This window comes from Ictidomys tridecemlineatus, chromosome 10 (genome assembly GCF_052094955.1).
Source record: "Ictidomys tridecemlineatus isolate mIctTri1 chromosome 10, mIctTri1.hap1, whole genome shotgun sequence".
NCBI classification, from domain to species: Eukaryota; Metazoa; Chordata; class Mammalia; order Rodentia; family Sciuridae; genus Ictidomys; species Ictidomys tridecemlineatus.
The window spans coordinates 63,174,802-63,201,867 of NC_135486.1; the positions used below are offsets into that span (position 1 = coordinate 63,174,802).

At 38.2% G+C, this 27,066-nt stretch overlaps 1 protein-coding gene across 4 annotated transcripts in view; it reads right to left on the reverse strand.

Annotated features, from left to right (window-relative positions):
* Positions 1-23,826, reverse strand: part of Ero1b (endoplasmic reticulum oxidoreductase 1 beta) — a 45,363-nt gene extending 21,537 nt beyond the window's left edge. For 3 of the 4 annotated variants that reach the window (XM_078023090.1, XM_078023091.1, XM_078023089.1), the window contains exons 1-5: positions 23,515-23,826; positions 13,191-13,310; positions 7,728-7,811; positions 4,303-4,344; positions 2,542-2,624 (exon numbers count right to left, since the gene is read on the reverse strand). In XM_078023090.1, the coding sequence (XP_077879216.1) occupies positions 2,542-2,624; positions 4,303-4,344; positions 7,728-7,811; positions 13,191-13,310; positions 23,515-23,616 (431 nt within the window). In that variant the 5' untranslated portion in view covers positions 23,617-23,826. The remainder of the gene's footprint in view (positions 1-2,541; positions 2,625-4,302; positions 4,345-7,727; positions 7,812-13,190; positions 13,311-23,514) is intronic. The other variant, XM_078023092.1, reaches the window with a different exon arrangement.
* Between the last annotated feature and the right edge of the window lie 3,240 nt (positions 23,827-27,066).

Consider the following 27,066-nt stretch of genomic DNA (forward strand, 5'->3'; position numbering starts at 1 on the left):
TCATAGTTGATTCAGTTGAAATATGACACCACAACAAGAATGCCTAAGATCTAAAAATGACATAACTATTGTTGTTTAATAAGATAAATCTTATGTTGAAAATAATAAGTCAATTCCTTTTTTCTGGTTAACAATATGACTGACTTGCAAAAACATTTTTCTTTGAGCACTATTATTTGATAAGGCTTTGCTAAGTACTTCAATCTAATACTTGCCTAAAGACATTTTAGTGGAAAAGAACTGAATATTTACCTAAAGCTAACAGAGCTCACCCAGTGTGATTTATACATAGGCTAGAAGGAACCAGAGGTCACCTATTTAAACTTTTCAAAAAGACAGTTTGGGGATGGATGCAAAGCTATTTACATAAGACTTTCTTGGATTTAACCCAATGTTTCCATAAAGATGCTGCTGTGAATTACAGTCTTCAATTGGGAAATGAGTAGTCAGAAAAGGCTCAGCGGTAGACCTCTTGCCTAGCATGTGCACTGCACTGGGTTTGATCCTCAGCACCATAAAAAAAAAAAATAATTAAATAAAGGTATTGTGTCCAACTGCACACACACACGCGCACGTGCACACACACGTATTTTTTTTTAAAAAGTAGCATGAGAAACCAGGAGATAAGAAGGGAAGGGAACAGATATAAACTGTCTTAATTGTGATGATATTTTATGTGTATATATGCATTTCAAATATGTGCACTGCATTATATGCCAATAATACCTCAAAATAAAGCCATTTAAGAATTATAGTTCCACATCTTCTCTAACAATTGATACTAAGAACTTTTAGGCACTGTTAGCAGTAATGTAACTTGATACAGCAATTTTGGAAAACCATTTGGCAGTACTTAATTTCATTCCTAGTAATATTCTCCCTAGAAATGCACACGTGCACTAAAATGTTTGTGAAATGTTCCCCTAGTGGAAAACATCCAGATAACAACAGTAGGGTGGAAATACTACACAATACTACATGTAGACAAAAAAATAAAACTTCCTATGCTCAAGAACATGAATCTCACAGTCATCCATAAAGCTCCTTTTTCATACTCCATACCCAATTCTTCAGCAAATACTGTCAGCCCTATCTTCAAATATGTCCAGAATCTGACCTTCCCATTGTTTCTACTGCTGTCAACTATCTAACCACCATAGGTCTTATCTGGATTACTACAATATCTCATAATCAGGCTTCTAAAGCATGGCACAGGGCTCCCTAAACACACTCTCACTCCTGTGCTCAAGATCCTTTGATCAGGCTGGGGATGTGGCTCAAGCAGTAGCGCGCTCGCCTGGCATGCGAGCCGCCGGGTTCGATCCTCAGCACCACATACAAACAAAGATATTGTGTTCGCCGAAAACTAAAAAATAAATATTAAAAAATTCTCTTTCTCTCTCTTAAAAAAAAAAAAAAGATCCTTTGAGCACTTTGCATTCCACTCCCATGAAAGCAATATTCATTACAAGTACCTTCCAGGCTCTACAAGATCTCCACCCACCCCACCTCCACCCTTTACATTTTTTGACCTTGTCTTGTACTATTTTGCCCTTGATCCCTGTAGAGCCAGCCACACCAGTATTCTTGTGTTTCCTCATAGTCTAGGCATGCCCTGCCACCGGTCTCTTAGGAACACTTCAGGTACAACCTGGGATGCACACTGCCAGGCAGCCATATGGTAACTTCAGCCTTCACCTTCTTCAATACTAAAATGTCCTGTTATCACTCAGGTTTTCCCCTGACCACCCAATTTCAAACAGTGCCACCCCCTTCACTCTGAACCCTCTACATTCTTCTTCCCTGTTTTACTTTTTTCCATAGCATTCAGTAATTTCTGTAGCCATTTCAGTAATCAAACATTACCAACTGTTTGCAAAAATGTGAACAATCTCTCTGCTCTGGAGGTTTGTTTATTTGAAATGAGTTATAAAGGCATTTATTATATTATCCCTTTTACTTTTCTATATTAATATTTTTAATTTAAATAAGATTACTAAATTTATTATGAGTCTTATCAATTATGTGCACAAATACAAACAATTGAAAGTTTAAAAGAATGTCTGTAATAATCTATTCCTAACAGATTACATTCAGTTATTTTACACTGCATAAGCTGGAACTATTTATAAATGATTTATATTAGTCTTCAAAAACAAATGTCTGCTTAGAGTAAATAATGAAGTCAGTAGAAAAAAAAATCTATGAAACTTATGGTAATAAATTATCATTCAAAATATAACATTCAAATTAAATATGTAGACTGAACTACTATTTATAAAAAAGTTTCAAAACCCATAAGCCCTCAGTAATCTAAAAATCTACTTTTTAATATATTTGCTATTTATGATACATCACAGAAATTTAAAAACAAAAAGGCCAAGAAAGAGGCAAAATTATTATGGAATTTAAGTTTATTATCAAATATTAGCTGAAAATTTAATGTTTAGCAAAAATGATTTTCCACAATCTCAAGAAAAAAGATTATTGATATTAAGCTAAACAAGAGAATATCTTTTAATATTAATAAGTTAAACTTGCCTTAATGTGTTGTTAATTGCTCCCAGTTTATTAGCTTGCTCACAATCTTGTAATTCTTTGGTATTGTTTGCCACTTTCAAGTACTGCAAGGAAGTTAACCATAAGTTTAAGAACAACTTTCTCTTGCTCAGCTTCCACTAGCAGAACAAACTGTCAATACAGATATACATTAAATACAGATACATCCTATTATCAAAATGCCTAACATATATAATAAATAGTAATAAAAATGAGGCACAAATTTCTACCTATAAAACAAGCAAGGATGAACATTTTAACAACTGGCATCAGTGCGTTGGTGATGACAAATCGGAAAACTCATTTGGGATAGAAATTTAATACAATCTAGAGTTATAAAAATGTATAAACTCTTAAAACTTTAGCAGTGTTATTAATGAGACCATATTTAAGGCAACTATTTAAAAACAAAAGGCAGGATCACCTTCCAGAATTATTTGTTACTGTCTTGTAATGTTGAGACAGGCATGGCCTATGGTCCAGCAATCCTACTTCTAAACCCAAACTAGAGGAACATTACCTATGTGCACAATGAAACAAAATACTAGTGCATCATTTTTTGCAATAGCAAAAACTGGAAACAAGTGAAATGTTGATGTATAGAGGACTTTTACTCCGTATAAGGTCATATAACTGACTACTATATAGTTATCAGAATGAATGAACAAGATCCACAGATATCAAAAGAGAAAAAAATCCAAAACCCTAAGAATAAGTAAAGGCTGGGTACTGTGGCACATGTCTATAATCCCAGCTACTTTGGAGGCTGAGGCAGCCTGGGCAACTTAGTGAGACACGTTCTAAAAAGAGCTGGGGAACACACAGTATAGAGATGAAGAGGCCCAAATTTGCTACCAAAAAAGGAGGGGAAAAAAAAGAGAGAGAGAGAGATAAGGAAAACACTGTGTTAACAATATAAACTAATAAAATGTTTTCAACCTGAAGAAATAAAGAAATAAATATCTAAATTAAAAAAAAATTTACACAAAATAATCTACATAATACTTGTGGATAAGAGCGTAACAAGAATATAAAACCACAGAAAAATGGTTTCTGGGAGGGGAGGAAACATGGAATTGAGGAGGTGTTGTGGGCTTTAATTGCCTTTATATGGTTTTATTATACATTTGAAACAAAGATATAAGAAAATGAGCACATACAATACATGGGCAAGAGTGCAAGAAGAAAATGGAGAGGATGCACAAGAGGAAGGCAGAAAGAGGGTATGATGATCTTCATTACACATGTCCAACAGTGAAAAACCAAAAGTAAACTGGTACCCAAAAATATAAATGGAAAAATTAATTATGGCATGCTCCTAAGAATAAAAAGGTAATCTTTAATAAGGGGCAGTTTAACAACATCTAAAAATGCACTCTGCTCAAAACAGCCTAATTATTTTCTTCATCCAATAGAATACTGAATCTAACAGGTAGACTAGTTGAAAGAGAAGATTAAAAGCATCCTGTGATAAAAACACTTGTTGAATAGGTGATCTGACACTAAATTACAGTTCAAAGTTCTTCTAAAAGTTCCACAGACAGACCAGAAATAACTTCAAAACAAGCTAGGAATATAGGACCTTTCTGCTTGCTGCAAGGATTAGAGACTTGGAATCCAGAGGCAAAACATCTCCAGGCCCAACTAACTATAAGATGGTTTTCTGCTGCAACAATTGTCAAGTATTATAAATGACAAGTGTTACTTTGTAAAGCAGAAATATTCAAGGAAGAAGTGACTCACCTTATTAGAAAGCCCGGCTTTAATTCCAACTGGAATTTTACTCTTAAAAGAACAACAACAACAATTTAGAAAGTGATTCAAAGCATTTTATCCTATGGGGAGCAAATACACATTCATTCAAAATGTTTTCATAATACTCTTGGGATAAAAGCAAAGAATTATACCTGTTTATAGACTAGTATGTCAAAGTGTCCAAAATTCAGCTCTAATAATTTTTAATGCTATTTATTCTTTATAATTCACATAATTTTAAGGTAAAAAACTGACACTTTTCCATAAACTTTCCTAACTACAGAAAAGGAAGCTTTTAAATTTTTCAAAAATATTTCATATACTTTGCTCAACTTTAATTTCTGCTGAGATTTAAAATTTAGGCAATTATGGATTACAAGAAGACAAGAATCAGATTTCAAAGGCAACCCTAAGGTTTATCAATCTACATAATCTAGGATTTACCAATGGAAAAAATGTTAGGTCCAGCATTTTTTTCCACAAAGCTAATAATTCATGTTAGGCTTTAATAAATAAATTTATAAAGTATTTCCAAATAGAACAAAAATCATACCTGAAAGAAAACAATCCCAGATTGACCCTTTGATCAACTCAGGACTGAATTCTAAACTTGACTACTTATGGGCTAGCAAATAACTGCAAATTACCTATTAAAAATTGTTCACATTTCATAAATTTTAACAAAATATTCAGAACAAATATTTCCTGTCAGGATGAAGAATACAAATAATGATCATGATAAATTATTTTCTCTAATCAATGAGACTATGTAGTTAAAAATATTACTTGCTGCCAATATTTTATCACTTAAGTATTTTTTTCTAACACATCTATAGGGGGCAGGAGAGAAAATTATAAAACTCAAGTAAAATCTAGATAGTCACAGTTATAGGACTCTGAATTTTTATATTCTGAAATAAATATTAACTGGAAGCACCCTCTGACTACTGTATGTACTCCTATCAGTATAATTTGCTAAAAGTTAGCAGCTTTATAAAAGATTTGCTGGAGAACATAATGACTTAATCAAATTTTAGATACAGGTTATGCAGAAATTGCCATAAATAACAAAAACATCCCCAAAAAGAATTATTAAAAGCAATGGTAAATTAAAAAAAAACTACTAAAATCAACCATAAAACTTGGACTTGATAATTGCCACTAATTCAAATAACATGAAGCAGTCTGTAAACTACAAAGTAACCTTCACAATTAAATTAGATTTCAAATTCTAGAAAGCAAACTGCATCACAAGGTTGGGTACAATATAAAATGCCTAATAAATTTTTCCCCAAAGACAGACAAATACAAAAATCTTTACCTTACATGAAGAATCAATAAGAAGGTGAGTATCTCTGGAGAAGAGGAATGGGGATCTTTAAATGTCTATGTGTTTGATTTCCTATGTTTGGGGTTCTTCTATAATTTAACACTTTAATTTCTGTTATGGTTGTCCCCCAAAAGTTCATGTATATGACAATGATAGTAAGTTCAAAGGTGAAATAATTGGTTATGAGTTCCCTAACACAATCAGTGCCATTAATCCCCTAATATGGATTAACTGGGCTGTACCTATAAGTAGGTATAGAGTGTGGCTGGAGGAGGTGGGTCACCAGAGATATGCCTTTGCGGTTTATATTTTTTCCCCTAGTTAATGGAGCTCTCTCTCCACTTCCTGATTGCCATGTCTGAGCTGCTTTCCTCCTCCAAAACCTTTCCACCATGGTGTTGTGCCTCACCTCAGACCCAGAGCAACAGAGTACCTCTGAGACCATAAGCGTCAAACTAGAGCCATTGAAATCTCTAAAACCATGAGCACCAAACTTTTCCTTCTCTAAAATCCTTGTCAAGTCTTTCGGTCACAGCAGCAAAAAAGCTGACTAAACAGTTTATTATTATTAGAAACTTAAAAAAGGAGGATAATCCATGATAGACAGTGAATTGACTTGAAAAGCAAACAATTTAGAAATACATAATCTATATCAAAGCCAAATAACTTACAATTCACAACTCAGCAGTAAGAAAACAACTTCATTTAAAAATGGGCAAAGCAGGGCTGGATGTGGAGCTTAGTGACAGAGCACTTGCCTACCATATGTATAAACTTTTTTTTAACAGTTTTTGCTATAATTCAGTTTTATAGATTAGACATCAGTATTTTATTGATGTTAATTTTATGGTAAGAAACAGTTTCTTTTTTACCTTTTTACTGGTGCATTACAATTACACATAACATTGGGATTCATTGTTACATGTTTACACATGCACACAATATAATAGAATAATTTGGTCAATTTCATTCCCCAGCAACTTGCAGTGACTTGGGAGGCTGACTCAGGAGGAACACAAGTTCGAGGCAGGCCTTGGCAATTTAGCAAAGCATTGTCTCAAAAGTAAAAAAAAAAAAAAGTTTCAAAAATAATTTTCCAGGTGAAGTGGTGCACACCTGTAATCCCAGGGACTCTGGAGGCTGAGGCAGGAGAACTGCAAGTTCGAAGCCAGCTAGCTTCAGCAAATTAGTGACACCCCCATCTCAAAATAAAAATGGTAGAGCACTTGCCTAGCATATACAAGGCAGTAAGTATGATCCTCAGCACCACATATAAATAAATAAAATAAAGGTTCATCAACAATTAAAATATATATATAAATAAATTAAAAAACAAAAAGGGCTGAAGATGTAGCTTAGTGGAAAGCATCCTTAGGTTAAATCTCTAGTAAAAAAAAAAAATTTTCCTTTTAGAATGGACATCAGTCCCATGCTTTTCTTTTTTACTATTTTTTTTTAATTTACCATCTTTTTTAAAAATATATTTATTTTTTAGTTGTAGGTGGACATAATATCTTTATTTCATTTTTTATGTGGTGCTGAGGTTTTAACCCAGTGCCTTACATGTGCTAGGCGAGCACTCTACCACTGAGCCACAACCTCAACCCTTTCTTTTACTATTTTTAAGGACAAAAAAACTTGTTAAAGGCCAAATGAAAACACAATTCCAAACCTGAAATGTTCTCACTTTACCCACTGAAATTCCTATCCTAAATTTGAAGTATAGGATCCAGTACTTTTTCCCCCCATTTTGGTCTATGAAACAAGATAGAAACATTCAATAAAGTATGAAATAAAAGCCAATAATAGTATATCTAATCCATCATAAGGCTCTGATTTTCCTTCCTTCCATTACAGAAACAGAGTACATATACTTCCAATCCAAAAGTATCTCTAAACCCATTTTAGTGACAAGTATAAAATAAATGTTCAATAATCTGGTTATAAAGCAGAGCTGAAAGCACGTGAATTTTTTTAAGTTCAAATCCATTGACATCAGTCTAAAATAAAGAGGTTATGTTTATTTCAAGTCAAGAGAAAGCAAGTTTTTTGCTATTGTTTTATTTTTATTTATTTATTATACCTCTGGGCAGGGTTCCACATGACAGTCTTTTATTGAACAGTGGCCATCTTCTGCCCAGAAAGGACATGGTCGCTTCAGATTAACCTGAGAAAAAGAATAAATTATTTTTGGTGAACATGTAATATAATTACAGAATGTTTGTCAAATGTCACTTACTACCTATGACATGGTAGTGAGTAGGCAGAAAAAGCTTCCTTTTGTATGGCACCTATACAGTTCAGATTTTAAATGACTGAGTTTTTTCAGACACCCAAATGTAATATCAATTTTTGAAATAAATGGCTATTAGTCCTGTGACACTTGAACAACTTTCAAATTCACTACTCTTTTGAAGAACACCTGACAGCAATTTAGGACTACTATATAGTCTTCCAGCTTTCTTTTCAGGGTTCTCTTATGCATCCATTTTCTGAAGGAGTATGTACTGAGCATATGCAGTATGTCAATCACTGGGCTAGGATCCAGGGAAAAAAGAAGCAGGAAAAGAACTCCCCCTGAATTTAAAATACACTGAAGGAAAGAGAAATTAAATTAGTGTATGTTTATTTAATTTCAAGTTTAGCTCAGTATTACAAAAGAAAACCCAGAGTTGTGTAACAGGCTGGTGGATGGCGGCTTCTGAGGACTCAGGTAACATTTCAGGAGAAATGAAAGCTGATGGAACAGGCATCTGAATAAGGCAATAAAGAGCTTGGATGGTTCTGGGAACTGAGAACCATTAGTTGGGCTCATGTTTAGTGGGGAACAGAAATAAGGATAGAAAGAGGCCAGCAGGTCATATAAGACAATTTAAGCATGATAAAATCTCTATGTTTTCATATTCTACACAAAACGGGAACCTGGTAATTCAATTAGACAGATGGATTGCCTATACCAAAGATCTAGATTATTTATTCATTTCCTCCCTTTATATAATTATCTACTTTTCACTACCTCCACTATCAACACTTAACTCCTAAGCTACTCTAATAGTCTCCCTGCTTCTACCACCATCTATTCCACACACCATCTATTCCATAGTTAGCTTACAAAGCAAATCATATCCCATCAATCCCAGTCAAGAATCTTTCTCTGACTTCCCATAACCCTTAAAGCAAATCCAGTCATCAGCAAGCTCCACAGGGCCCTTCCCTAAACTGGCCTCTTACTCACCTCTCTGGCATACATCTGTAATCCCAGCTACTCCAGAGGCTGAGGCAGAAGAATGGCAAATTCAAGACAATCTGGGTAACTTATAAAGATCTGATCTCAAAATATAAATTAAAGAAAGGGGTAGAGATACAGCTCAATGGTAGATTCAACCCCCAGTACCAAATAAATTGTGGGGGCATAGTAAAAATATACAGTTTATGCAAGAGATCAAATTTAAATTGTTATCATCTTAAAACAGCCTGCTCCAAAATTCTGTGTAAGCCCCATTCCTAACACAAAGCAAAACCCTTCATGGACACACAAAAGATTAAAAAATAAGTATTCAGGGAATACCACTAAGAATCATCAAACCACAAAGGCATCAAGAGAGAAAGAAAAGAACAAAGGATCTAAAAAATAACCAGAAAACAATTAACAAAATGGCAATAGTAATTCTTTTACTGATTATTATCAAGATTATTATCTTGAGTTTAAATGGATTCTCTCTAATCAAAAGACTGAGTAGGCCTGACATGGTGGCGCACACCTGTTATCCCAGCAGCTCAGAAGGAGGATCACAAGTTCAAAGCCAGCCTCAGCAATGGCAAGGCACTAAGCAATTCAGTGGGACCCTATCTCTAAATAAAATACAAAACAGGGCTGGGGATGTGGCTCAGTTGCCCTGAGTTCAATCCCTGGTACCGCAGGAAAAAGAAAAAAAAAAACATGCTACCTACAAGAGACTTATGTCCACTCTAAGAACACAGAGACTGAAAATGAAGAGATGGAAAGATACTCTCCGTACGTGGTAACTATTAGAGGACAGGCATAGGCTTCTACCGGTCAAAATAAACTGAGTCAAAAACTATAAAAAGAGGGCTGGGGATGTGGCTCAAGCGGTAGCGTGCTTGCCTGGCATGCGTGGGGCATTGGGTTTGATCCTCAACACCACATAAAAATAAAAAATAAAGATACTGTGTCCACCTAAAAACAAAAAAAATATATAAATAATTATTTTAAAAAACTATAAAAAGAGGCAAAGAAAATCATATCATGATAAAGGGGTTAATTCATCAAGAAGTTATAAAAATTATAAATATACATGTACCAACATTAGAAAACCTAAATATATAAAGCAAATATCAATAAACCTAAAAAGAGGAACAGAATGCAATTACAATAATAGGAGACTTTTTCTAAGGCAAGTTAAAAAAAAAATAAAGAAAAAAAAGAAACACTCGATTCAACAATTACCACTTCCATCGTTAGTACAGTGACGCAAGCCATCATCTCATCTCTCCTGGATCACTGCCATTGCCTTTCTCTAGTTTCCCCTTCTTACTCCTTATTCTTTTACAATTCATTTTCAATGTTTCAGAGTGATCTATTGGCAAGTGCTTAAAATCCACCAACTCACCTCACAGTGACTGATCATCCCTTACATGATCTGGTGGCCCTGCTCTCCTCCCCTTGTTCACTGACCTTACTGTTCCTCAAATACAGGCACACTGCAATCTCAGGGATTTTGCTCTTGCCTTTGCCTAGAATGTTCTTTCTCCAAATATCCACTTAGTCTGCTTTCTTACCTCCTTTAGATTTTCCTCAAATGACACCTTCTCAGTTGGCACTACTTATAAGATACTAAATTTTGGCTCATTTATTACGCAACAAAAGCTAACTAATGAACAGTGCCAACAAGTGAACTGTGGCAGACACCGTAACACACTAGTCAGACCTCCTTCCAGGATGAAGAGCTTATAATTACCCTAGCTTCTGGAAATGTTGAAGGCAGACAATCTCAGCTGAAGAGATCCACCTTGGCAAGGCTGCATTCCACTTTCCTACAAATAAAGGTAGACTGTTGTTTCTATCTTTATTTCCTTGCTTGTTGAATTATAAATATGTGTTTAAAACTAACCTCTTAGCTTTCCTTTGTTGCCACTTATCGTATGTAGAGTACACTAGGACTGGTTAAATTTCCTTTTTATTAATTTCACAGGTAGGCAGAATTACAAGAGGAGTAGCTATCACTAACACTCTAGAATTGGTTCTAAGTGCAATAAACTAGAAGAGGGCATTACTCTCTTTTGGGCAAGAGTATGAGTATATTTTGTCTATATATCTAACAATTTCACTGCGTTGCAGGAACATTTTTTAAACCACATGGATAAGAGAAAAGATGAGATTATATAGAGAGCAGCTGTTATTACAAATAGCTATTATATGTTATTATATATTGCTATTTTTGCCTATCCACCTTCCATTTTTTCCTTTTTTCTGTAACAGTCCCCTAATTTACCTTTGAGAAACAATGACTTGTCTTATATTCATGCAAATGCATTATCAACTAAGGTGTCCTTTCTTCTTTGGATGAAGGGTTCACATGAACTTACTGGAAATAATCAAGGCTCCCTCCTCCAGAAATTTTGTTACAAAAATATAGGTAAATGGGGACTGGGGTTATAGCTCAGTGGAATAGCACTTGCCTAACACTGGGTTCGATTTTCAACACTACATATAAATAAATAAAAAACTAAAAAATAAAAAAACAGGTAAACGGTTCATTAGTGATTGCTGTAGTTTCATCTTTTCTGAAGTATATTCATTTTTGTAAATTATTCCATAGCTTTTCTGAAACTGTTTTGCTAGCCAATAAAAGTACCCTACCTAGGATACCTAAACCATTATTTCTTCATTCGAAAAATGTGGATAATATTAACATTTGAGTGTGATGATTAAATGAGATATCCACTCATTCAAATATCTGAGTATACCTACTGACAAGGCCTTGTAGAGATAAAGAAATAGAAGATGAAACCCCAAAACAGAAGGGGTGAAAGAATGGGGATTATGAGAGATGAAGTGGAGATGTGTCCTGAACTTTCTGTCTTTGACAGAAGAAATGCTTTCTCCATTGTATTAGACTGAACCATATGTAACCATTTTTCAACCATTTAGGCAACAATTTCATGTAATTTAATCTAATAGTAGGAAGGAAGCATGAGAAATTATTTCCCAACACAGATTCATAGATTCAGTGGTGGGAATTAGAAGCACTGTCTCCTTTGAATGTAAAATGCCTAGATTAAAAGACATTAAATAATTTGTCTAGGTACAGATTACTCTTTGGAATAAATTCATAGAATCTACATCCCTAAGGAATTTTGTATGAAGCAGAAATATTCATATTTTTGAACAGTCTTGGTCTTGACTAAAAAAGCAGATGGGGGAGGTATTAAATCTTTACTTTTCATCTTCCTGTACAACGTCTCTTCGCAGTTTTTTAGGTTGTACAGGAAGACAAATTAGAAGAGATGGTGTTTCTTTACCCTCAAAAATACTTACAGGATTAAGATAGTCTAACTAGAATCAGGATAGGAAGATAATCATCATGCTCAATTTTTAGAATAAACTAAAAATGAAAATCAAGTAAATTAAAAATCAAATGAATCCTGAGAGGAAGAACAAAGGTAAAGCCCCTAAAACAGTTTTTAAAATTGTTTTCTAAAATTCAAAATAATTGTTCTTAGGAATATTGACTATTGCCATATTTAAAGGCTGCTGCTATCTTAAACTAATATTAGTATTTTGTGAGGGTTTAAAGTAGAACTACTACTAGATTTCAGAACCAATTCTGCAGTATGGTGATGTTGAACTTGTGGCCTCAGCCTGGCTTGCCAGCCCTCTGACAGACTTATTCAATACACATCTTCTGCTGCCCTACTTTGCATTGCCAACAATGCCAGCACTCAGCTGTGAGGCCATCAGCACAACCCAAAGTCTAGTAGTATGTCCAGATGGCAGGACCTACTTTAAAGGAAGGTGGACAAAGTAAGTCTCTTGCATTTTCAGCTTCTATAAAGGGAGGAATGGTGTGCCTCAAAACCAAAACTAAAAGCTCAGGAATTCCCCAGAGGAAGGAGGCTCAGATTCCCCCCCCTCAACCCCCCAACATAGGAGGAAGCTTTATTCTGCTAGACTTGGGAGATCGGCAGGCTCTCGGGAGCCTTCACTTCAGTATGCCCTCTTGGGTTTCTGCCTGTTCTCTCAATCCGCTTCAGCTCATCCTGCCTCCTCTTCTCTTCCATGGCTACCCGCTCCTTTCCTCTTTCTACCCAGAGTTTTAGGTAACTATAGCACTTGGCTCAGATTCTTAATGTTTAATAAACCCAACAAGTTTTCACTATCATACTCAATATAGTCAAATGATAAAAAACATACAGGGTGCTGAGAGGAAGCAAAATGGATTTTCCAAAGCATCATAAAATTCACATCTAGAGACAGCATTATAGAAATCTCTGTAATCAAAAGAATAAAAAATTACAACCTTACCTTATAATAACGAAAATAGTCTCGCTCTTGCAACTGTTTTATTTTGGGGAAGATTTTGTAGGTATTGAAATTGTCAATGCTGGTAATATCACATAGGCAATCGTCCAGAACTCCAACCACCTAAAATTTGCATATGTACATGAAATTTAAATATGTAAATTACTGATATTTCAACCTTTATAGATTTGCTTTATTATATAAAAGATTAATGGTCAAAATGAAAAATAAGAATTCTCAGGGCTGGGGTTATAGCTCATGGTAGAGCGCCTGCCTCACACGCATGAGGCACTGGGTTCGATCCTCAGCACCACATAAAAACAAGTAAATAAAGACATTATGTCCAACTACACTTAATAAATAAATAAATAAATAAATGGGGGCGGGGAGAATTCTCCTTCCTTTACCTACACACACGTAAAATCCAAGTAGCCACTGAAATCTAAAGCAATCTCTTCCCAGACTGTCCCAGAGGTCACAGACTAGAACAACACTGCTGCATCCTCAGATCATTTTCTTTTTGTTGTTGTTGTAGAATACCTTTGTTTTTATATCATGCTAAGGATTGAACCTAGTGCCTCACACGTTAGGCAAACGTTCTTCCACTGAGCTACAGCCCAGTCCTCCTCAGGTCCTTTTTAATTTCAATACAGAGTCTCACTAAGTTACTAAGGCTGACCTAGAACTTGAGATCCTCCTGCCTCAGGCTACAGACTCATCTGATTACAGGCATGAACCATTTCCCTGGGCTCACGGTATTCTTTAATATGCCTCTTCATTTACTTTTAAAAGTATCCTATACATAAGGTACTATTATCCTCATTTTACATAAAAGGAAATTAAACTTTGGCAAACCTAATTTTTCCAAAGTAAAAATGAAACTTATCCCCAAATCCACACCAGACTTTAAAATTCATGCTCCTGTCCAGTACTCAAAGAATCCATTAAGTCAAGAAGAAAATTTAGTATTTACAAAGTGAATTCAAAATTCAAAAATTCCATAATCATTCTTTGCTAAGTTAAAAATAAGACCGACCGACTGATATGCGACTTTGATGAATCTTCCAGGAATTATCCCAAGTAAAAAAGTCAATCCCCAAAGTTTTAAAACTGTATGACTCCATTTAGGATATTATTGAAATGAAAAATTTTTAGAAATGCAGAAAAGATTTTAGTTGCCAGGCTTTAAGGACTATAGTAGAGGATAGAGTGGGAGTGGGGAGTCAGGTGAGGATGAGGTAGTATGGTTACAAAAAAAAAACAACAGGAAAGACTTCTAAAAGTGTTAAGGAAATTATTGAGTATTTTTCACTGTGGTGGTAGATTCTCATAGCTACAGGTGATAAAGTTGTACAGAACACATACAAATGAGGCAAGTAAAACTGGAGGAATCTGAATAAAGTCTACAGATTCTATTACTAACATGTCCTCCTTATGATACCAGATATGTTCACAAGCTGTTACAGGGGGATAACTGGATAAAAAGGACATGGCATTTCTGATTTTTTTTAATATTTATTTTTTTAGTTGTAGTTCAACACAATACCTTTTTCCCATTCATTTATTTTTATGTGGTGCTGAGGATTGAACCCAGGGCCCTGCGCATGCTAGGCAAGGGCTATACCGCTGAGTCACAATCCCAGCCCCTGATTATTTTTTTTAAATTGTATATGAACTTACAACTATTTTCTTTCAAATTTTCAACTGAGAACAAAAACGGGCCCCAGGCTGCTACAGGCTATTTAGTGATCCAGGAATGGAAACTAGCCCTTGCTAGTTATATCCTCCTCCGGAGGAGTGTAAAGGTGTCCCCAAACTCCCTACAACATAAAGTTAAGAGCTATATTATCTTGAGATAAAGAATAAGAGATCATTATCAAGAATCTGGTTCTGTAATTCTTTATGCTTTGTTTCATTTCATTGTTCTCACTACTTACAAGACTTAAAATTCTAGCCTGATAACAATGGGGTGAGGGAATCAAAATGCAAACCAAAATACTCTCTAGATTTTAAAGTATTTTATCTAGTAATCACTACTTCCCTTTTTAATATTTTTTAGTTGTAGATGGATACAATACATTTATTTGTCTTTATGTGTTGAGGATCAAACCCAGTGCCTCACACATGCTAAGCAAGCACTCTATCACTGAGCTACAACCCCAGCCCAGTAATCACTATTTCTTATGCATTTTTCTTGAGTTGTTCACTTTGTTCAATTTAGGAGGCTGAGGCAAGAGGATAGCTTGAGCCTAAGAGTTCAGTGGCAGTATAGGCAACCTAGTGAGACACCATATCTTTAAAAAAAAAAAAAACACTGCTTTACTGTTCCCTGTAAAACAATGTATTTAAGAAGTTTCCCCATTTTTGAACTTTAATGTTAATGAAATATGTGAATTCTTCTGTAATGTACTCCTGTTGCTAATATTTTATTTTGACATCTGTCCATAATGATTTGTTTTATAGTAGTGCATTCATTTTCCCAGTTAAAAGTGTTGCATTATATGAAAATAATCACAATTTATTCATTCTATTACTGATTCACACAGTAGGCAGAATGGCCCTCCCAAAGATATCCAGGCCCTAATTTCTGCAGCTTTGCAATGTTATTTCACATTACAAAAAGGACTTTAAAGATATAATTAAGGATCTTGAGATGGGAAGACTATATAGATTATTAAGTACAACAGTTACAAAGTTCCTTGTAAAAGAAGAGTTAGAGAAGATGCTTCATTGTTGGCTTTGAAGATAGAGGAAGAAGTCACAAGCCAAAGATTACAGAAGCCTCTAGAAGACTGGATCCCCCACCACCAGCGTCTCCAGAAGGAATGCCACCTTGCTGATATCTTGATTTTTAACCCTGTAAAACCATTTTCAGATTTCTAACCCCCAAAAGTAGGAGATAATAAATTTATGTTGTTTTAAGTCACTAAGTTTGTGTTGATTTGTAGCAACAATAAGAAAATAAAACAACATACTTAGGATCTACAAATGCTATGCAAATATTTTTGTATATGTATGGTGGTATACATATGCAGGAGTTTGTCCAGGTTGTAATGATTAGGAGTAGAGTGCAGTAAGTGTATTTCAGCTTTACTAGGGAAGAACGGGCTGATTTCCAAAATAGTTCTAACAATTGTTTTTAAATATTTTATTTTTTTTTTAGTTCTTGGCGCACACAACATCTTTGTTTGTGTGTGGTGCTGATGATCCAACCCAGGCCGCACGCGTGCCAGGCGAGCGCGCTGCCGCTTAAGCCACATCCCCAGACCCATTATGTCACCATCAATGGATTGGGATTAATGATGAGCTATATCCTAATATTTGATATTAATCTATTCTTTAATTTTTGCCAATCTAATATTAAAGTGTGGAATGGTATCTGGTTTATGTTTGTTTGCACTCATGAGGCACTATGTTCATGTTTTAGGAGACATTTGTATTTAATATTGTGTGCAATGTCATCTTTAGTTCACTTGTCCTTTTCATACTGACCTACTACAAGGAATCAATACAAATTTTTTCCTATTCTATTAGACCTTCTGCCTCTATCCTATTATGTCTCTGGAGTTCTCTTTAATATTTATTATCCTGTCGTCTCTTGAGATTTCCTTGTGAATAATTTATTTGCATTTACCCTCCACTTACCCATTTACTATCAAACTTTGTATCATTCTACATGCTGAGAATATGGACTTAGAAAAAAACTAAAATCTCTGCCCTTGAGGAGCTTATATTCTATAAGAGAATGGGAGAAAATAAAGGAGACCATTGTAAGACTTTAGTTTACTGAGTCTAGGGTGTTTTCTCACACCAACCAAGTCTCCAGATCTAAGAGACCAAGTATCAGAATTGAATTGTTAGATACCAACTATCCAGAATCAGTGCCAACTCTAATCAGTTAAGGCCCAAGTCCCAAAAGACTGCCCCAACTTCAAACCAATTTCAAACCCTGGGCCATTCGTTCTTCTAACTGACTGACTATAAATCTGGGTCCCAGGATCCCCTTTTTCAGGTCCAGTAATTTGTTAGAATGATTCACAGAACTCAGAAAAGCACTTTAATTACCTTTTAATCAATTTATTATGAAGGAAACAACTCAGAAACAACCAAATGGGAGAGTATTAGCAGGAGATGGTTTGAGCTTCTATGCCCTCTCCTCATCACCCTCCCAGTACCTGTTTTCATACCCCACAAGTTCATCAACTCTTAACAGCTCCAGAGTTGAATCACTTGGTCTTTCTGGTGATCATGCTCATCATGAGGCTAAATACGAGCTTCACCCTAAGTCACCTCATTAGCATAAACTCAGGTATGATTGAAAGGGACTCATTGTGAACAATATATTATCACTTAATACTTTCATCACTTAGAAAATTCCAAGCATTTTAGGAGCTCTGTGCCAGCAATCAAACAAAAACCAAATGTATAATCACAATATACCACACTGAGCGAGGCAGGAAGCTACTGGAAAGTCTTAAGCAAAGGATAAAAGTAATATGGACTATCAGCTGAGGAAAGAGGGGTTTTTCTTGTATATACTATGATCAGAGATGGGGAGATTTTAGATAAGGGGACATGTCAGATAAAGTGACACTTCAGCAGAAACTAAGATATGAAGAGATGGGTGAATTGTATGAACACAAAAGTGTTAGGTAGAACAGTACAAATACCATGAGGGAAGAAAACACTTGCATGTTGGTCAAATTATACAGTTATACTGTGCGTATAAATAATAAACAAACATACTTGCAATGTTTGAAGAACAAGCAGGCCAGGGTTGCTGGAACATGTATAAGGGGAAGGTCTTGGGAAGAGTAAATTTGAGAGGAAAAATCAGCAATTTCCTAATAATCAAGTCTTATTATTGATACTTATTAGTCACCCAAGTAGAGATGTTAAAAGAAAAGTTAGATAACACAGACATAGAATTGAGAATACTAATCTGAAGACTTAAATCTGTTAGCAATACTGATGGTATGGTGTTTAAATGCAAGAGACTAGATGAGGTGAAGAAGATAAAGAAACAGTACAAGATGTGAACTCTGAAGTTTAAATGACTGGCAGTCAAGGGCAGAGGAGGAACAAGCAAAGGATACTAAGAAAGACTGGTCCATCACACCAGAAGGACACTAGTAAAGTACTGTAAACACCACTGCACTCAGACCAGCCACAGTTATTGTATCCTGAATGTCAAAAGAAGAAAGTATGGGCTGGGTATAGGGCATGACTTGCTGCCCACTTCCCAGTCTTGGGGCCGCACATGTGGCTGGGAAGGCGCCTGGCGATCAACCAGGAGGCGGTGCTGGGTGTGGTGAGTGAAAAAACAGACCACCACCAGGATAGGTCCAGGACTCTTCTGCCCTCATGGACAGCTCGTGCCTTCCCTTACAGACCATGGGATGGGTATACACATGAACTCACTCCACCCCTCTGACTTTTATCCTGATTGGTCCCTGTGCAGTATATAAGCTGTGTGTACTTCCTCAACAAATGAGATCCTGCTTTGACTCCCTGGCGCATCAGATTGTCCTCCGGCAAGGGAGGGCTGGGTGCTGGTGGCCAGTGGACCTTTGCCTTTCTTGGCTCGTCCTGGTGGGGCATGCTTTCCCGGCTTCTCCTGCTGGTCAGGAGGAGACGGAGGTACCCTGACACTGGGGATGTGGCTTAAGTGGTAGTGCACTCGCCTAGCATGCATGAGGCACTGGGTTCAATTCTCACCACCACATAAAAAGAAATAAAAGATATTGTGTCCACCTAAAACTAAAAAAATAAATATTAAAAAAAAAGAAGTACTCCAAGAAGTGTCAATGAGGAGCTATGAAAAATGCTGTCAAAAGGTAAAGCTGAGGTTTGAAAACTACTGGCCTTAGCAACAAGGACACTGGTAATCTTGATGAGAGCAGTTTCAGAGAGTGTTAGGGACAAAAGTCTGACTGGAATGGAACAGAGAGAAATAGGAGGAATAAAGACAATGCTTTCCAATTTTTCTTGAAAGAACAAGAAAAATGGGGCAGAAAAGAAGAGTGGATCAACAAAGAAGATGTAAACAATATTTTTGTTTTTGAGGTACTGGGGATCAAATCCAGGGCTGGGGAAGTGTTCTTCTAATGAGCTACACCCTTATCCCAATACTTGTTTTATGATGACAGTAACATTTCATTAGAGAAGTAAAAACCAATGATCCAAAAGAGAAAGGAAACACTGTTGGAACCATGTCCTTGAAGGGGAAAGATATGAGCCCTAATATATGTGGAGGAACTGGTTTTCGACAAGAACTATTCATGAATAGTTCATCCATGGTAACCAATAGGAAATCAAACCTATAGGTAAAGAGCCTTGTAAGTGGATAGATGTGAATTACTCTATGGAAGTTCTCTTCTGATTGCTCCAATTCTGTTCCGCATGAAGCCGAGAGTAAGGATGGAAGAGAAAGTGATGGAAAAAAAAAAAGACAGAAAATGGCTAATTCAATAATCATTTCTTTAAGCCAGGTAAAGTGGAGAATGCCTGTGATCTTAGCTACTCAGGAGACTGAGGCAGAAGAACTCAAGTTCAAGGACAGGCAACCTAGAAGACCCTGTCTCAACATAAAAAATAAAAAGGGCTGGGAATGTAGCTCAGTAGTAGAGCACCAATGGGTTGAATTCCTAATACTGGGAAAAAAAATCATTTCTTCAGATGGATATAATCAGTTATTTAAACCATCCATTGAAATTATATTTCTTCACCTATTATTTTTTAATCCTTTTGGTCATTCTTTAAATTTTTTATTCCATTTCTATACTTTCAAGCTTCTTTTTTTAAATTTAAACATAGTAATCAAAGATATGCAACTATCTGATAATTTCAGACCTAAGGTCATTATGTTTCTGTTTCTAATACAGATGCTCCTCAACTTACAACATGAATACATCCTGGAAATTTAAATTATCAAGTGGAAATGCCTTTGTGACACCTAACTTACAAGATATCACAGCTTAGAAATACAGTACCCTGTGTAATACAGGGGTTTACGCTCATGCTCACAAGGGAGCTATAGCCCACTGCCATTGCTCAGCATTTAAAGAGTGACAACTACCCATGAAAAGAGTACAGTTGGTGCTGAAAGAGTGTTGCTTTCATATCACCATAAAACTGAAATATCATAAAATAATTAAGGGGGACCCATTGCAGGTCAAGATCTACACCTGATTCATGGTGCCCTGTTTTCAGATTTTTAAAAAACTATTATGTTTATTCTTCCTGACACTTTATCTTCAAAAATTCTTTATGATTTGAGTTAAAATTAAATTTCTCCAGAGGGAATGGATATTTGCTTTCCCTGGTAACCTGGGGAATACAAACTTGGAACTGCTATAAATTAAATTTTCTACATGAAATTTTTCCTAGCATAAGTGGTATGAAGTAAGCCTGCAAACCTTGTAAGGGCTGGCTTACAAATTCTCAAGGAAGTATTCCCCCCTCCTCTAGCAAGTTTCTTTACTTTCCTCTTATGGCAGGATTCATTACTCATCTCTTACGTTGAGGATGTAGCTTTTTGGACTACAAGTTTAAAATGGAGTCTCTCATCAGTTTCCTCTCTTTAGGCAGACATAGGTATTATTTCTTGCCCAGTCCACCCCATAAAACTGTTATAGCAGAAGCTCCGAGGGTTTGAGAGAATCTCCAGAGTAATGTACTGGTAGAGCATAATCGGAGCCCCAAGTGGCTGGCTTTAAATTTGCCTGAGTCTTTGAAGGTTCCTTGAATTCATGCCTCCTCAGAAAGGCCTTTAGAATTTCCAATATCCCCAGTTGAAATTACTTTTTCTAGAAATACTGTTCTATCACTTACTTGTACTTATTTTTTAGCTCACCGTATTGTACTACAAAGCATAGTTACATTTTTGAAAATTTTTTTAGTTGTTAGATCATTTATTTATTTATTTATATGTGGTGCTGAGACTCGAACCCAGTGCCTCACACATGCCAGGCAAGTGAGCTACCGCTGAGCCAAAGCCCCAGCTCCTACATGTTCACATTTATAAGAAAATGGAGCATGGGATACAAATATTTTGTGTGCTCAAAAATTTTTCCTTGCTTTCATTTATATATATATATCCTTAAATGACTATTTCCTTGTGAACAGAGGCATTTTTCAAAAATTCTAATTATTTCCTTCAGCTTTACTATTTTTTTTTACCAATTTAGTATATATTCAAGATGAGAAAGAACTTAGCTCTACATAGTTCTCTCTCTCTGCTTTTCTATACTTCAGGGAAACAAATACACTGAAAAAAAAACTGTATAAACCAAAAGGCTCCAATTTAACATCACTCAAGTTCTCGGAACTTCAGTTACCACTATGGCCCAAGTTCTGAGAGATGTACCAAACACAACAGGATAATTTTTTAACTAAGCATGTTTTGGGTTAAAGTACTGTCTAAATATAATCAGACACTACATTAGAAAGTATCACTCCAGCGGCTGGGGTTGTAGCTGAGCAGTAGCCTCCTCACCTAGCAGGTGCAGGCCCTGGGTTCGATCCTCAGCACCACATAAAAATAAATAAACAAAATAAAGGCGTTGTGTTCAACTAAAAAATAAAATATTTTTTCAAAAAAAGAAAGTACCACTGGAAATAAAAAATATATCCACTTGAAGTCTATTTGGCATGATACTACTTTAAACACAAATGTTTAACTGTTGAACTATATATATATTCACTTGGATATAAGGAAATTAAAAGTACAGGTGAAAGGCTGGGGCTGTAGCTCAGTGGTGGAGCATCTGCCTCGCACATATGAGGCACTGGGTTCCATCCTCAGCACCACATAAAATAAATAATGGTACTGCGTTTATCTACACCTAAAAAAATAATATTTTTAAAAAATACAGGTAAAATTTTAAAATTAATTATACATAATTAGTGGTAGGTGAAGAAACCTAAAAGTTTCTAGTGATTAAGTATACAATTAATATATGCTATGTAAAAATAGAAACAGGAAATCCCATTTTAGAAACATACATAAATGTAAATTCCACTCAATTAGTAATTAGAAAAAATTTTGCCAAAGACACTGTGGAAACTTTACTTTTCGTAAATCTGGTAGATAAGTCCAGACTTCCACAATTTCAGTGTTTGCCAAACCGAGTCCAAGAGATGGTCAAAAGAGTAACGGCACTACAGTTATCTGCAAGGCTTATTTTAAATGCTGATTTCTAGGTCATTGTCTCGATTCACTTAATCAGAACTTCTGGAAGTAGGGCCACAAAATCTGCATTTTAATCTGCTCCTTACTCATACCAAAAATTCGCCTGCCTATCTATCTATTTATTTATTTATTTTGGAGGGTGGTGCTGGGGATTGAACCTAGGGCCTTGTGCATGCTAGGCAAGCACTCTACCAACTGAGCTATATTCCCCAGCCCTGCCCCTTTTATTTTTATCAAATCATTCTTTTGAAAATTATTCAAACATGCCCACAATTGTATGGCATTCTGGGATTTAGTGCTGGACAACATAAAGCCAAGAAAAAGTGTCCAAATAAAGTAAGAAAAAATTGTTTGCGTAGTTACACTCAGTTACCGTCAATTTTTCTTAGCAACTAGCATTAATTGCTTCACATCTCCCCTCATTATCAGGCCACCTGAGACTTTTTTTTTTTCTCTCCCTCACAACAAAGCTGCCACTTTGCAGCAGGTGCAGAGAAGACCTGGCAGCACCTGGCAGTTTGCTCAAATTATAAATAGAAGACGCCGAGAGGGTCGGCTAACCCTCCGACTTCAGCACTCTGGGAACACCCCCTACCCCGAGAGTGGCAAGGCAAGGGCTCCGCGCACCAGCCCAGACCACGGACCCCAGCTCGCGTACTCGGCGCACCTGACCGCGCCACTTCTCGGACCCAGGCGCCGGACAAGGGCAAAGCCGAGTGCACTCCCGCGCCCGCCTCGGAGGAAGTCGGGGCGCGCTGCCCGCCTACCGCACTCCTCCAGGCGAGCGCGGGGTCCGTTGGGCGGGTCGCTGCCTCGGCCCGGGTGGCGCCCGGAGGCCAGGGGGGTGTCCTACTTCCGTGCGCCCTCCTCCACGACGGCCGCGGTTCCATCCCGTCCCAGCCAGCCGCGCTCCCGGCCGCCAAAACGTCGCCCGGACACCCGCGGGAGCAGTTCGGAGGCGTCGCCCCTTCCGCTGCCGACTGCCGCCGCCGAGGGCCGCCCCGCGCTCCGCCGGGGTTCGCGGCCGTTCCCGCACCTGTCGGCGCGCCCCCGCCCCGCTCCCCCCCGCACCTGCGCCCCGGCCTCCAGCTCACGGCGGACCGAGGGCCTCCGGCCGGCCCCCGCCCGGCTCACCTGGGCCTCGACGACGCGCGGCAGGAAGCTGAGAGAAACCAGCAGCTGCACCGCGGCCGCCGCCCCCTGCCCGGCGCCGGCCCGGCGGGCCCCCCGACTCATGTTGTCCTCCCCCGCCGAGGCCGGCCGGGCCCGTCGAGGCGAGCTGCCTGGCGACGACCCCCAAGGACGGTGGCGGGCGGCGGAGCGCCTCCAGGGGCGGAGGTCTGCGCGCCGGTCGGAGGCAGGGGACGCTCTCGGGCACCCGGCAGCGGCGACTGAAGTAGGAGCGCCGCGCGCCCCCGCTTCGTGCCCCGCCGGCCCCGCCCCCCGCGTCCTCGGCCGCGGACACGCCCCCAGCGCGCGGCCTTCTGGGAGTTGTGGTCCCGGCGGCCCCCGCGGCGCAGCACTACAGATCGCGAGCTAGTAGGCGGAGGCTGCCCCGCCTCTCGGGCCCGCGGCAGCCAATGAGGCGAGACCACGCGGGCTCCAAAACACCCGCGGGCGGGCGAGGAGCAGGGAGTCTCCCGAGCGGCCTGAGTCTCAACGTCTCCTTCGCTTTCCTGTAGCCTCGTGTCTCCTTCGGCTGCCTGGACGCCAGCAGCGTCTTGACGAGGCAGCACCTCCTCCTTCAGACTCCCCAGTGGATGTCACCTCCTGCCCGGTCCCACCCCCCTACGGCTGCAGTGACACGTGCACACATAATGCACGTTAAAGCATGAGGACAGGCCAAAGTTTACTGGGAAATATGGGAACGAAGATAAACACACAGGAAGACTTGGAGTGACAGGAAGACTTGGAGTGACTGAACCTGGATCCCAAATCTGACACATTCTAGTTAGTTCTATGGCTTTAATTTCCACCTCAAATATTGTTCTAGGATTTCATAAATGTATATACATAAAGAGCTTAGTACAGTGCATAGCGCATAGGAAGTGCTCAATAAGTGGTAGCTGCTATTTGCTTATCAACATCTTTGATTTGTACAAAATGAGCAACACATCACTTCATGTAATATGTATTATTTTTTCATGGCTGCTATAACAAATTACCACAAATTAAATGACTAAAAACAAATTTATTATCCTGCATTCTGGAAGTCAGAAGTCCAAACTGGATCTGCAGAGCTGTGTTCTCTTTGGAAACTCTAGGAGATGTTTCCTTGGTTTTCCAGCTTCTAGAGGCCACCTGCATTCCTTGACTCATGACCTCATATAACAGTCACTATCCCCTTTACTCTGCTTCCACCCTTACATGACTTTCCATCCTAACTCTACTGCCTCCTTCATATAAGAACTCTTGTGATTGCACTAGACCCACCCAGATAATCCAGGATAATCTATCTCAAAATCCTTAACTTAATCCATCTACAAAGTCTTTTTTGCCATATAGGACAACATTCACAGGTTCCAGAGATGAGAACATGGGACATTTATTGGAGGCAGGACATTAATAAATTTAGCAAACGCTTTTCAGAGCACTTTCACATCTTTCATTCCTTAGGACCTGCTATAGAATCTGGGGAGCTTAGTGTAAAATGAAAATGTAAGGCCCTTCTTCAAAAAATGTGAAGAATGTTGTGACAGGAAAAGCAGAGTGTTAAACGAAATGCAGGGCCATAGTGACTGCCCATGTCACCTGCTCATGAAGTCAGCTCTGTCAGTGAAATGAAACTAGGAGTTTCTTGAACAACCAAGTGAAATGAAACTAGCAGTCTATCATTAAGGAGTTGTGTTTCCTTAAATAGAGGTGGATTTGGGGGACCGTTAAAAAGAGTGAACAATTTGTCACACTGGAGGAGGCCAATTGCTGGATACTGTTACTTCAAGAGTTTTCCTTATATGCTACTTGATGTCTATAGCTGATGGGCTTTGAAGCAAAGGCTTAAAAAGTATCTTAAATAGATGACTGAGATGGTTAAGAAACTTTGTGAATTAACAAAATCACACTAACCATTTACATTTCCAAGATATTATCAAGTCTGTTGTATTTCTTTGATGACTTTCTGGCTTGGTTAACTTGTGGCTTCCAGTGAAGAGGGAAATTATTGATGAATGGCTCTAAATAAAAGTCAAGGTAATGGGGTGGAAATTTAATAACACCAGTCACTTTCTCTCTGATAGCAAGCTGAATTGTGATTAATGGATCTGCAGAGTGAGGGCAATCTGTTGTGTTTGAACAACTGTGTTTGTAGATTGTCCTGGTGTGTCAACAACTGACCACTGCAATTTTTAAAAAACTGGATTTCTATTTGAGACTTAATTAGAAGGGAGTTTTTGCTTGGTGATCACATTTCTGAATTTTACTAAGGGGATTTCTTCCCCTTTTCTTTTGACAAGTAATAGGGATTAAAAGTAATTCAAATCAAAGAACTTGGCTGGCTTATGACTTTTTATAGTCATTCTACCTAAAGTTTTCTTTGTTTTTCTTTAATATTTACTCAGCTGTGATACTCTCAAGTATTTTCACTGAATGGCATTAAAGCTGATAAGTGTGAATCAGTTAAAAGTACTGCCATTTCTAAAGGTGTTTACAAGGTGATATATGTAACTCGGATAAAATCTTTTATATAACAAACATCATAGAAGTTAATGTATGATTTGGTTAGAGAGGGAAAATCCACGTTGGGAAAACTAGAATCATAATTCTGCCAATTTCTAATTCCCACCTAACTTCTATAATGCAAAAGCCTTCACATAATCACAAAAATGTACGTTCCACCTGCACACCGGGACTACTTGACTTCTACCCACTGTGCTCTCCCCTGCATCCACATGCAGGGCCCATGTGGATGGGACTGAACACGGGGAGGGCCAATACCATGGGTTTCTACAGTATGAAAATAAGCATCACAGGAAACAGGAACAAGGCCACGGAGGTGGGGACTGCAGAGACAGGCAGAGGAGGTCAAGGGCATTGAAGGTGGCTGGGGGAATGGTATAGTTCAGTGTGGGTACTGCCTGAGTTCTTTCCTTCTGCAATCTGTACCCCGAACCATTGGGAAGCCAAACTAAGCTGTTTTTCCAGAAGCTTAAGCAAGTGTGTGCATGGAGTCCAGTCAGCTGCCACACCCTCCCCTCCTGCTGCTTCTCCAGGGGACACGCGCCAGCCCCTAGGGCCTCGCAATCCCCCTCTCCCAGGCCCCAGTGCCTGTGGATAGCACTGCGCAGCCCCAGCTTGGTGGGACCTGAGCTCCTCTGTCATTCTCGCTCACTTGCCAGCATCTTGACTTGGGTCTGGATTCCACTTGACCCTAACAGTATCACCTGCTTGTTGGTTTCCATTTATTACGATTTCTGTTGTTCTATTTAGGGACTTCTGACACCCTCTCACAGAGTCACATTCTGCAAGGATCTTTTGCTACTTGAAAAGGACAACCATTCTCCATTTAGAATGTTTCATCAAAAACCCAGTGCTTCCCCGCCCCCCCCACCGCCCCCCCCCCACCGCCCCGGAAAAAAAGATATGTGCTTAGTACATACTGTGCAAGGCACTAGAAGTACCTCTTATCTGATACCTCTTACAACTGGAATCTCAGTGGAATTCTCCTTGTTTGTGACAGTCCACAGTCAC